The sequence below is a fragment of the Solea solea genome, chromosome 3 (genome assembly GCF_958295425.1).
Source record: "Solea solea chromosome 3, fSolSol10.1, whole genome shotgun sequence".
NCBI classification, from domain to species: Eukaryota; Metazoa; Chordata; class Actinopteri; order Pleuronectiformes; family Soleidae; genus Solea; species Solea solea.
Window position 1 is genome coordinate 30,407,432 of NC_081136.1, and position 12,804 is coordinate 30,420,235.

At 40.7% G+C, this 12,804-nt stretch overlaps 2 protein-coding genes across 2 annotated transcripts; one reads left to right on the plus strand and one right to left on the minus strand.

Moving 5' to 3' along the window:
- Positions 1 to 39: 39 nt before the first annotated feature.
- On the minus strand, positions 40 to 6,600 carry LOC131457232 (tetraspanin-8-like). The gene is made up of 9 exons (XM_058626148.1): positions 6,308 to 6,600; positions 4,930 to 4,995; positions 3,819 to 3,932; positions 3,656 to 3,730; positions 3,411 to 3,509; positions 1,849 to 1,935; positions 1,683 to 1,742; positions 1,492 to 1,575; positions 40 to 1,416 (listed from the first exon to the last, which is right to left on the minus strand). Exons 1-9 carry the CDS (start codon positions 6,389 to 6,391, stop codon positions 1,312 to 1,314), a joined length of 774 nt encoding a protein of 257 aa, XP_058482131.1. The 5' UTR covers positions 6,392 to 6,600; the 3' UTR covers positions 40 to 1,311.
- Positions 6,601 to 8,006: 1,406 nt separating this feature from the next.
- On the plus strand, positions 8,007 to 11,892 carry LOC131456488 (ras-related protein Rab-19-like). The gene is made up of 4 exons (XM_058624854.1): positions 8,007 to 8,791; positions 9,987 to 10,170; positions 11,228 to 11,331; positions 11,423 to 11,892. The coding sequence occupies exons 1-4, from the start codon at positions 8,597 to 8,599 to the stop codon at positions 11,594 to 11,596; spliced, it is 657 nt and encodes a 218-aa protein (XP_058480837.1). The 5' UTR covers positions 8,007 to 8,596; the 3' UTR covers positions 11,597 to 11,892.
- The last annotated feature ends 912 nt before the right edge of the window (positions 11,893 to 12,804 follow it).

Sequence of the window (12,804 nt, forward strand, 5' to 3'; positions counted from 1 at the left end):
GCGTCAAGTTTTGAATGCTCTGCATGAACTCAAAAGACGTCAGTGATAGAAGAATTGCGTCGTTTATTCCTGATATTTACAAAATTTTACATGACACTTCCATTCCATAGATTAGGAAAAAAAAAAAATGCACATGACACATGAAAATCCCATACTACACAGAACATGTACTGTAATTTAGGCATTAATGGCTAAAGTGCACAGGTAGACATCGGACCTGCTGTTTCGTGTGATGAACTCCTCTGATAGTACATTTTGTCAAAAAAAAAAAAAGACATTTTAACGGCAGGCAGCTCGTGCAGTGAACGATGGCTTGGAAAAAGGCTTCTTGGATGTCATGAGTGGCATCAGGTGGGACAGTACGACCTCTGCTAAAAACACTCCCCCACCGCCTGTCTCGTCTGCAGTGGCCTCGCCAAAAAAATTAAAAAAAAATCACATTCAAGACGAGAATTCACTAAGGATTTACTGCCGTGTCTACCGATTGTGCAACCAAACAGAATCCCCCGTCTCCTCTGAATGGACATGTCGCGTACGTCGTTAATGTGCTTCAAGGAAAAAAAACAACAAACAAACAAAAACAAAATGGAGTGATTAAGTTTCAGGTATACAATGTGCATAATAACAAGGCATCAAGACATTCTGGAATCGCCAGCGAGAGCTCAGGGGAACTCATTCCTACACGTCTAACCTGATCATTAACCCAAGAAAAATGCGTCGCCACGTTAAGGTAAGTAAATAAATAATCGCGTGTGTTTTTTTCCGAGCACTTTGTAAACACCGTTTAAGAAAGACGCTACATGGAGGTTATTAATACTGCTCGTAGTGCTGACAATTCAAAGAGTGTGCTTTTGGACGAGTAGAAATATTCGCAACTATTTGTTCAAAAGAAGTCGAGCGCGTTTTTTAGCGTGCATAGCGTCCGAGATTGTTGGATTAATAGTCACAGATGTGAAGGCAAGGGAGATAAATCATGTCAGATTACACTTCCTGTAAATAACAAAAAGTATATATGTATATTTATTTTAATTCTTGGTTATATATTTAATCTGGAAGAACCTTGCCAAAAGCATGTGCGAATAAAAATTCATTTAAAATGAATCTATGCATGTCGATTATTTTTCAGCATTAATTACATGCATTAACACACACACACACACACACACACACAAAGAAAACATAACATGTTGCTATAGCACAAAATATAGCTAGGTTATGGCATACAGCATAATGTGTTTACATGTGCAAATTCAAACAGGTACACTTGATCATCATTTTAAATATTTATGTATTAAAAAGGTACGAGGTTTACTAGAAGGCACCGGGGACATATCTGTTTGAATGGAGGAGAGCCATGAACTCCTCTTTCCTTTTGATCTGGCCCATCAGCTTGATGCTCATCACAAGTAAAACCATCTGTGAAATAAGGAAATAGCAAGCACAGGTTAGAGCGCAACAGATCAGTGTACGTGAACGCAGAAGAAAACCTACCCAAAACACTCCGCTTCCGAACTGTATCGCCATCGCCAGGGAAAATGCAAGCTTTAACTCCGAGACATAGATCGGCAGACAAGGCTGTGGGGGCGGGGAAAAGAAAAAATTGCAGGTTTGTTCTAAATGTGGTGGCAAAATATCAATCAACGAAGCAGATTATTTTTAAGCTTGTTTATTTATTTTTTTACCTCTCGATAAACATAGTGATTCTTTGGAGCCCCGAGTGTGGCGCTGCCCCGTAATCGAATCTGGTAATATGACAAAAAACACAAAGTGCAAAATAAATGTGTACATTTGACTCCAGGTGCATAGACCCTGATGACTCACCACCATCATAGAACGTGAGATACTCACACATTTCCCTGGATACTGACAGTTACAGGAGGCCGGGATGAAAGAGCCCCAGTCTTTATAGCCGTCAATAAGACCGCAGCACTCGAACTGGAGGTGACACACACACAGAAGCCAGGTATAATAAATGCCAACAAAATAAATAAACCTAACATTATACCAAACTAGCACATAAACAATGTCTTTAACCACGAACAATGCGTCCCGTCTTTTGAGATTCTATGATTTTGAGTCGGTATCAGTCCTGCCACAGTCATGTCTCCTTAAGAACTGACACGCCCACATTTTGGGCCACACCCTTAAGGCGATTAATGGCAGGTGTGTCTCATCAGGACTGATTGCCAACTGAGTCTACAAAGTGATGTGTGTGTGCGCTTGCTTTTTTGGGGTTTCAGTCTTTGGGGAAAGTGTGTGTTCCAGTGTCCAGTGTTCAGTTGAAAATGTTTAGATTTAAACTAACAGCTAATTCTGTGACCTTGCTGCAACTTAAACGCTGTGTACGCTGCTGCTTCTCTGGTATTTAAGAGCAGTTTGCATCCTCTGTGTCGCATCAATGTCACTATTCCAGCTATTTTACAGTTGTCTTAAAAGTCTGGTTGATCTTTAAAAACATAAAGATACATTAATTTTGTCCATATTTGATGTCTGCAAAGCCAGTTTCCACTCCATTTCTCTACAACATTGTCACACTACAAACATTTGTATTGTTTCCCTTTTATGACACCATTTGCGTGATCCATGTGGGTCTTTTAAATGCTTATATACCAAACTAGCACATAAACAATGCATCATATCTTTTGAGATCCTATGATTTTGTGTCTGTATCAGTTCTGCCACAGTCATGTCTCTTTAAGAAATGACATGCCCACCGTTTTGGCCACACCCTGAAGGCTATGTTAACTGCAGGTGTGTCTAATCAGGACTGATTGCCACCTGTCTAGAAAGTGATGTGTGTGTGTGCACATTTGGGGTTTCAATCTTTGGGGAAGTGTAGTGAAAGTGTGTGTTGTCTACTTCCAGTGTCTTTTCTGTCTTATAACAATTGTAGGAGCTGAAAATAACCCTGTGCAACACAATGTGACTTGTATATTTTCTTGAGAATCCTCAAGATGTAAACTAATACTTAATTCTGTGACCTTGCTGCAACTTAAACACTGTGTACGCTGCTGCTTCTCTGGTATTAAATACACCAGACACCAGTTGCATCAACCATTTGGGTCTTTAAATGATACTAAAAACTGGGCCCAATATGCCTTAAAGACCAAAGGTGGCTCCATTCTATTTCTCCCAATGCATAATGGACAACGTAGCTGCACAAGTGAGCACATTATAATCATTCCAAATTAAGACACAGGAGTAAAAGTGAGTGTCTGTGGACAGGTGTGTCTACTAAATTACATAATGAAAATTAGTTCCAATATGAGAAAACAAGTGGTTATTTTTCCACTGCACTTTTAAAGACAGGCAGTGAGGGATGTACGCTTTGTATTTTGCATTATAAAAACCAACCAGAGTCAATTTACAGTCGCGTCAAGCTGCAATTATCAAAAACAGTCAGTGCTTACTTCTTCTTGAATACTGTACAACAGGGTCCTGTTGGCTTTGCTGGTTCCAGTGAGCGGCATCATGGCCCGCAGCTTGGACTCTTCACGTATCACACGTTTCTGAACAGACAGAATCACACTGAATACTTTTTTTATGGACGTACACTAGTTAAAACAGCAATTTAAACAGCCCTGGTTTAATAAGACATAATGTACAAAAATTGGTTTGTAAAAAACAAACAAAATGGGGCATTCAAGTACCGTACCTCGTAAATTTCTTGGTAACTTAGCGCCGTCCTAACGATTATTGTTTGACTGGCTGCCGCCATCCCAGTTGCATACTGCAAACACACAAATCAACATTAGTACGAGACGCAGAAGTAACGCACACAACATTCAGAAAAACACAGAGCAGGTTTTGGTTTTTACCAGAATTAAGCACCATCTTTTTCCTTTACAAGCTCCAAACACACCGAGCACTGAGAGCAGCAGGCAGCCGATCTCTATGACGTACATTAATACCACGGAGACATTGGACACCAGCTGTGGAGCAAAAAAAATAAATAAATACAGTTGTGTTAAAGGGGACAATAATTATTGTTCAGGTGTGTGTGTTAAGATTTAGATCCCATCCCTATTTCCAAGCTGCCTTTTGTGTCCAAACTGCTAACACAGGTCGCGTCTGTTTTAGAAACTCACAGCACATATTACTCTCTATATTCTGGTTTTTGTAAATTCATTAAACAAAAACGACACAATGAAGGCTGCTGATAATGGGAAATGTTTGTCTGCATTTGTTTTACTTGACCTGCCTTTGACCTGATTGTTTTTATCTTACTGGTAGAATTTTCTCTGTTGCTGGCATGGGGTGTCCCCCAGGGCTCTACTTTGGTCCCGATTTATTTTCATTATATATGATGCCTCTTTGACAGATTATTAGCTGTTACAGTGGCATTTCATCCCGCGTCTATGCGGATGACATTCAGCTGTACATCAGGTTATGGAATGCTCCCCCTAAAACACACTTATGGTTCTTTCCCCCCCCCCCCCCAAAAAAAAAAAAATAAATAAATTTTTATTCCAACAGGCATTTGGTTCTACTCAAATAAACTTTACTTTAAACCCATTATTTTGTTGTCACGGATGAACTGCTGACACAGCACTGCTTCAAAAGGTGTCAGAGGTCAGGGTTTGCTACAGAGCAGTACCCTGTGCAGCATGTGGAGATAATTCACTGTCTGGCTCAAGGACACTTAAATAGGCAGATGCTTGTGGACGTGAGGGCTTGAACTCTGCTCCTCCATAGTAATAACAACATTAAAAAAAAAAAGATGCTGAAGTGTGTTCAGGCAGTATTGATGGGCGAGGAAACATTAATAATTCTATAGCTGCACTTGGGTACTGCAGCTATTGTTTTTGCACCTTTTAAAAATCTGACTCGACAGAGTTATTTCTGTCTCAAGTAAATAACAGTATATGCAACGGAGAATAGTTTTCATCCAGTCAGAAGAAGGAGAAGAACATCTGAAGATGGTCTTACTTTGCCAGTTTGTACCAGGTCTCGGTGCCAAGCGACCGTCATCGTCAGCATGAAGGAGCACAGCGCCTTTTGGGGAGAGAAATAAAGTAAAGTTTCACAAAATACTTGACTTTAGCCAGTGGAAGCAGTTTTTCCTGAAAAGAAATTGTACTATACTGTACAAAAATAGTGTTTTGTATCTTATCTCACAATGAAACATGTATATGAATGTCAGACACCACAGGACCACAATGAGACTAACACATTAATAAAAGAGTATGTACTGTATTGTACACGGTCAACAGTGAAGTTTACAATAGAAGTATGGACACTGCAAGTGAAATATGCAAAATAAAACAAGGTTAAAGACATTCTGCATAGTAATAAATAATAGTAAATAGTAATAAAAGAAATAAATATGGTCACATAAACAAAACACTGTTACATCACAGATCATTTGAATTTGACACATCTGGACGACTTGTTGTTTTCTGGGCACAAGATGATTAAAACCACAACTTTGGTTTCCCCAAATATTTATCACGGTAATCGTGAACATCGACTTGAAAATCTTTCACTTTTGATATAGAGTTGAAACAATTACTCGATTATTAATTGATTACTAAATCAATTGTCAACTATTTTGATAATCGATTCATCGTTTTGAAGCTTTTTTACATAATTAAAACAAGATCTCAAGACAGTTTTAGCTTTTTAAATGTGATATTTTCTGGGTTCATTTTGGTTTATGGACAAAACAAGACATTCAAGAACATCATCATTTGCGGGTTTGACAAACACTGATCAAGATTTTTCAGCATTTTCTGACATTTTATGGACCAAACCATTACTCGATTAATTGTGGAAAATAATCGACTAAGAAAATAATCGTTAGTTGCAGTTCAAAAATTTTAATTCAACTTTTTTAAAAACAATTAACTTTGTGTTGCCTTTTCATTGTCACTCATAAGCAGCAGCTGATACATGTATTTATGTTTAAAGCATCCAAACACACAGGGATTTACTGCAAACTCCCCAAAATTATAATTATATTATTTATATAAATGTGATTTAAGTGACTGTTGTTCATTTATATAAATGACTTTTTGTATTGGTTGTGGTTTTCTTCATAACCTTTGGTCATTTAAATGTGGTGCAGACGTTGCACTGCTGCACGTCCCTGTGATGGAATGGAGTCATCGCTGCAGCATCTCTGTGACACACACACACACACACACACACAGTTGTTCCTGCTGTTTGGGGGATATTTATAGACTGACTCGTGATTTAGGTCAAAACAAACAACAGCAGTCATGCAAACAAAGATGATTCATATAAATCAATAAAGCCTCGTGGCTCCTGCTGCCTCCACACGGAGAGCAGGCGGCGTTCCACTCACCATATGCATAGCGTTTGCAAAGATAAACGGCCTTTTCATGGTGGTTTTATCCGCCACCACCACCACTGCACTGCTCCGCTGCATGATGATGGTGAAGATGATGATGGTGGTGGTGATGATGCCGTTTCTCTTCTCTTCTCCCGTGTCTCTCTCTCTCGCTCAGCCTAAAAGCTGTCACATACAGCGGGTGTGATCACAGCTGATTGTTGGATTTTAACAGTTAGGGCTTCTGTGGCGTGAATGACCGCACAGGACGTCACTGTGATGTAGTACAGCGACACACACACACAAGTAACGCCTGCGACCTGCGGGACGGCCGACTCCGCCCACATCCAGGAGCCTGTGCTGCTGCCTTCACGTGCAGTAGGAAATCACAGCGTCCAACCCATGGTGCTGTGGTTGTGTCCGTTATGGACAGAGGTCACAGGCAAGGTTATTATAGTTAAAGCAAAATAACGAAAACTATATAATTTTCTTGAACTGAAATACAAACAAAAACTACAGCTAAAAAAAGCCAGATACCTAACTGAAACTCAATTGTGTGTTTACAAAGTAAACTAAAAGTAGATTTTTAAAAGTTGTAGGGAAGGTTTTTGGGTTTCTCTGCTGGCAATTTCGAAAGGTTGTATTTTAATTCATAACAAAATGTTTTTATTCTACGTCAGAGGGCCCAAACTTGTGGCCCCCCACTCGATTTTATGCGGCCCCTTAATATCAAGTCATAATGACAACTGACCCACGACCTGTAGCTAAATTTTTAGATAGAATATAATGCTAAATTTGATTGTTAGCTATTGTCATGAACAGTGATCAATATTTTTATTACATAATAATAATAATAATACCTAAGGTTATATGAATCACACCTTTATGTATTATGTATATATCTATGTTTTTCTGGACACTTATTGGCCCCAAGGTCGTTTCAGTTTGAATCTCCTGATCTAAGTGAATCAAACCTCTAGTCCAGGGGTGTCAAACGTATGGCCCGCAAGCCAGAACCGGCCCACCAGAGGGTCTAATCTAGCCTGCAGGATGAATTTGTTGAAATGTTCACATTATGATTAGATTAAAATACTACATTTTTCAGTTCTAGATGTTTGAGCCTTTGTAGATCTACTGTGATCTGTAAGTTGTCATGCACATTTTTATAATATAATGTCAATTTCAACAATATTATGCTTATGTTTACCATTTAATGGTATTTATCAGCTAAAAACTATAGTGGTCTTCATATACCAGGAAAAGAAATAACTATTCATTTGAATGAGGAATATGTTTAATATCTGCTGATAAACCTGCCTAGATTTTACACACTAGCCCTTAAATGTAACGCTGTTTTTTATGGTCTTTTCTGAGGAAAATATGTCTCGTTCTTTCACGTTACTCCACTCCATTTGTGATAAATTCACAGACGACTCATTCAGCCCCTGATAGGAAGCCACTGCTGTCTTCCTCATTTCAAATAAACTGAGAGGAAGCTACGCAACTTTGACGGTTGCTTATTATTTTGTGCATCAGTTGTGCTGCATTTGTCGTGCCCTGTTTTATTGCTCCTGAATATCACAGACGATGACTTTTAACACCCTGTAGTTGGACTGCGTTACCCAAGATACACCTGTGCTGGTGGGGTTGGGCCACTTGGAAGACAGGTAGGGCGGGTTTCTTTTGTTACCACGCAGGTGCTGTGGGGAGGGAGTGAGAGACCGGAGGCTGTAAGTCAGTACGAACAGGAAAAGGCTGATGAGAGGAGGACAGAAAATAGAGAGGACGGGAGATAAAGCGACACGTGTGAGCACCAGGTGGATTGGACAGCAGGCGCAGGAAAGCTTCTTGTTTTTAAATTGCTGTTTTATCTAAAGGAAGATACAGGTTGTTGTTTTTTTTCTTCCATTTTTTTTTGGCAGCCAGCTAAGCAGACTTCTCCTGGAGGGACATGAAGGATGCCTTGTTTTGCTGTGGGGTCATTTAGTGGGTCAACATTTGAGCAGGAGCTGCAGAACTGAGACAGAATGCAGAACCAGTCACTGACCACTGGGACACTTACTCACCTTTTTTGACTTTCACTCAAGGACTGTTACATACAGTAGATGGACTGCCGGGCCCTGTTTAACTTGTAAACGGGACCATTTTTGCATGTTGTCAAACAAACTGTAACTGGTTCAACAGGCTGCATGTGAACTAAGGAAGAGAAGTGGAGTTTTATTAGTTCATTGTTCTTCCTTTTTAAAGCATAAAGGACGACACAGCCAGTGGACGTTCACCGTTTTCCTCCAGTTCGCCTCCACCATGCAGACCCCAACACCCGAGCACGACGACTCCTTTGATTTCCTGTTCAAGATCATCCTGATCGGAGACTCTAACGTGGGGAAGACCTGTGTTGTCCAGAATTTCAAGTCGGGCGTCTTCGCAGAGAGACAGCAGAACACCATCGGGGTGGACTTCACTGTGCGCACTGTGGACATCGAGGGGAAGAGGGTGAAGGTCAGTCAGTCCCCCGGGGGGGTGCGGTGAATTTAAGGAAATAAAATACAGGAATACAGATTATATTCTGCCGCAACACACAAGCTACATGCGTCCCCTATACTTATCACGACAGCCGTGGAGTCAGCTGGATCTGACGGTAACAGCCTGTGGTGCAGAGTGGCAGGCGTTTTGGTCAAATTTAAAAAAAGAAAAGAAAAACCAGTTCAATGTGGATCAAAACAAGATGAAAATACATTTGTCCTTTTGCTGACAGGAGTCACCTGAGTCCAAAACAACCCTGACGAGGTGCTCACAAAAAGAACCTGTCCTTCAAGTTTCTCTGCTCAAGTTTTTAAGAAGTTAAAAATAACAATGCGATGACTCTGTGTGTGTCTCTCTCGCTCTCTGTGACGTTCCACGTGCATCAAGTGATCGTGTACACTGTAGGATGTCACTGTATCGTGTCAGGTGTGGAAGGATGAGAACGTTTCTCCCTCTCTCCCTCTCTCTCTCTGTTCCAAAGCGAATTTGTCAATTTGTCATGGCCACAGGGTTTTACACACACACACACACACACACACACACACACACAGGCACACACACCTACAGCGACAGCACTGTAGTGTGGATGAGCCAGTTTGGTGAGTGGGAGATGAAAATGCGTGGCATGCGTTCTCTTCCGCGCAATCGTGTCATCGGCTGAAATGAAAGGAGGAAAAGCCCATATCGTCAAAGCAAAATTTGTTGAAGTAAAACGTTGACATGAACTGCAAAGAAAGAGCTGATGAACTAGTGTTTCATGCCCGAGGCTGCAAAAACTGAGCTGCCTGATACTGAGAGCACGTCACAAAGGTCATCTTTCTTCTTTTATTTTCATGTCAATGACACCTTTTTGTTAGTTAGTAACTGCGGTTACTATTCCCTATTAAACTGGACTAGTTATGATAGTACTAATAAACCACAGGTAAAAAAAAAAAAGTCTTTAAAAACATTATTTTGTGTGTCCAGGTATAGCAAAGCGGAGAAGAAAATCTTTTAGAGTGGGACTGAAAACAGTTGGGTTGAGTTGGCATTGGTTGCTATGACAGCTGTTGCCATGTTAACATGGTCTGTCAGATGCTTGGGGAGTTCTCTGCACAGTGTGTATGTGTGTGTGTGTGTGTGTGTGGGCTCATTCACTGTCTTTACATCTGTATACGTGTGTTTGTATCAGATCCAGGTGTGGGACACAGCAGGTCAGGAGAGGTTTCGCACCATCACCCAGAGCTATTACCGCAGCGCTCACGGCGCCATGATCGCCTACGACATCACGCGCCGCGCGACCTTTGACTCCGTGTCCCACTGGATCAAGGAGGTGGAGCTGTACGGAGCAACCAATGTGGTGCTGGTGCTCATAGGTGAGTGAGTGTGTGTGTGTGAGTGTGTGTGCTGACATAGAACATTTAAAGGTGTAGTGCATAACATTTTTTAAACAACAAATGTCTATTACACTCAAACAAGTTGACACAATGCTGATTAAATATTGTGTACATTACTGTGCTGCACACAGGAAGTGATTTTTTTTTTATATCAAGACCAAAAAAAAAATTCCAACTGTTTCTGAAAGCCGAAAAGTTGTGGTAATTAAGGTGATTGATTTTGGCCTGTTTTTGGACATTTAAACAAAGAAAATGTGATTTAAAATATGTATTACACTGTTCAAAATGTTGAATTGAACGCGCAAAATCTCGTGTTTATGTTCAACTACAAGTGGGTTTTTTTCTCATTTTAAATTGTGAATACAATTTATTCTGGGGAAAATGGACAAAAGCGCTTTTCTCACAGAACATTTTGAAGGAACCAACATTATAAATAATTCAAACATTATTGCTGTTCCTAAAAACCAATCAGAGGCAGAATAATGCAGACAGTTACACGCGGCAACTCTCAGAATAACAATTACAGCAATACATTACGGCAAGACTACATGCTATATCTGACAAATTGCTGTCAAGAGTTTTACCGTCTATTGCAAACCTTTTTCTTTTATTTTGTTAATCCTTATGTAGCCCGCTCATTAAAACGCCTTAACTGAATTATTTTAATTATTCCCTACCATCTTAAGAAAACAAAGGGCATAATGTTCCCGTCACAGTTGTTAGCAATTACTCGCAGACTTTCATGACAGTTACAGGTGATCATTTTGAACCTCATTGTCAAGGTGTGGCTCCTTTAGTCCAACACAGAGACAACAAAGAATACAGGCTGACAGCAAATACGTATATACATTGAGCACAGATTGTAAATATGCACAGAACTGCAGGAAAAACTTTCCATAGGGGTTTTTAAGGCCAACACAAATACGACTCAGACACTGCACCCATTTTCATACGGTCAACAATAATACATCAAAGTCTAATGTGAAATTCGCTCGTGCAAACACTGAATGTACACTTTGTGGAACTATTCCTCCAGGTAACAAAAGTGACCTGGAGGAGGAGCGTCAGGTTCTGTTTGAGGAGGCGTGCAACCTGGCGAACGAGAGGGGAATCCTAGCTGCGCTGGAAACATCAGCAAAGGTAACGAGAGTTCACAATGTGTACGAGACGCAGAGGAGGAGGAGGAGGAACGTCTGAGAGTCGGTGAATGTTTTTTTTTTCAATCTTCCAGGAGAGCCAGAACGTGGAGGAAGCCTTCATCATGATGGCCAAAGAGCTGCTCTATCGCAACGGCCACACCGTCCAGCAGGGGGACACACCGCGAGTTCTCCTCCGCGCCAACTCCCGGCCGGTCAACGGCACCGTTGGTACCTATGCGCCGCCAGAGAAGAAGTCCTGCTGTTGATGCAGCAACTGGCAAGTGAAGGACACCTTTTTTAAATCATGAACGTGCATGATGTGGATTACTGCGATCGAGGCCCTCGAGAACCAAAGAATGTCCGCTTTGATGATATTTAGGCGATTTCATGGAAAGATCGATGGAATTTGCTTTGCTATTGCTTTCTTGACGCGACGAGAAAGACAGAATTGTTCAGCTGGTGCTGCAAAGGGAAAAAAGAAAGTCAATTCAGTGTTGTCGTAAAGTCACAGAGAGTCGATCTCTTTGATAATCGACTGTGTCTCGCTGGGTTTGTCATATTATGTGCGAAAACAAATGCAGTGGGACTGGTACCCACTTGGTTTCAGGTCTGCACTCTAGTGTACAAAAATCTTCGTTTTAATTTAAGAACCCAAGCCTTTTCTAGACCTGTTCACCAACTTCCTCTTCAACAAACCTATTCCACTAAAGCACAATTAATTCCATATCGGATGTCTGCATTTACGTTCAAATTGTTATTCCTTACGGGTTTTATGTTGTGTTGTTTTTGTCAAAATGTCTCTCAGTGCTTCACTTGGCCAATACGACTTTAAATTGCAACCTTGTCACTTCTGATCACTTCACATGACTTGGTTTCATGTGTCACAGACGCATGGATGACAAATCAGGATCAAGCAGAAATCTAGTGTTTATGGGACCAAGTAAGCCACAGATACAACCTCTATATTTCCATATTTCTCTAATTGTGTGTGTGTGTTAAACTGTGGTGGAATGTGCTGGTCTGCAACATGCTCCCACCAATAAAACCATTCAGTGCCTGCATTTGTTGTCGTTTATTCAGGTTTGTCTTCAAAGTATGACCACTAGATGGCACTGTGCATTTACGCATGACTTTGTAGCTGTAGGCCGAGGGCTCACTGCCATCAACCGTAAAGATCCAGTTCATTTAAAACACATGGGACTGCACAGAGTTTATGTGCATCCCTTTAGGATGGAGACATTTTTTAAAAAAAAATCACCCTCTAGGCTGAATTATGCCAAGGTCACTTCCTGCAAACAAAACATCCAGACTAAAGTAGATTGTAAAAAGGCTTTCATCCAGGATTTAATCTGTGTTTGTGTCCACTGCCAAGTTGGACGGTTTTATTTAGAAACGCCAACCTGGAAGCGAAGGAACAGGACTTGTTACTGACGGATAATTTTTAGCCTTGGTTTTCATCCACGTCGTCATTAGT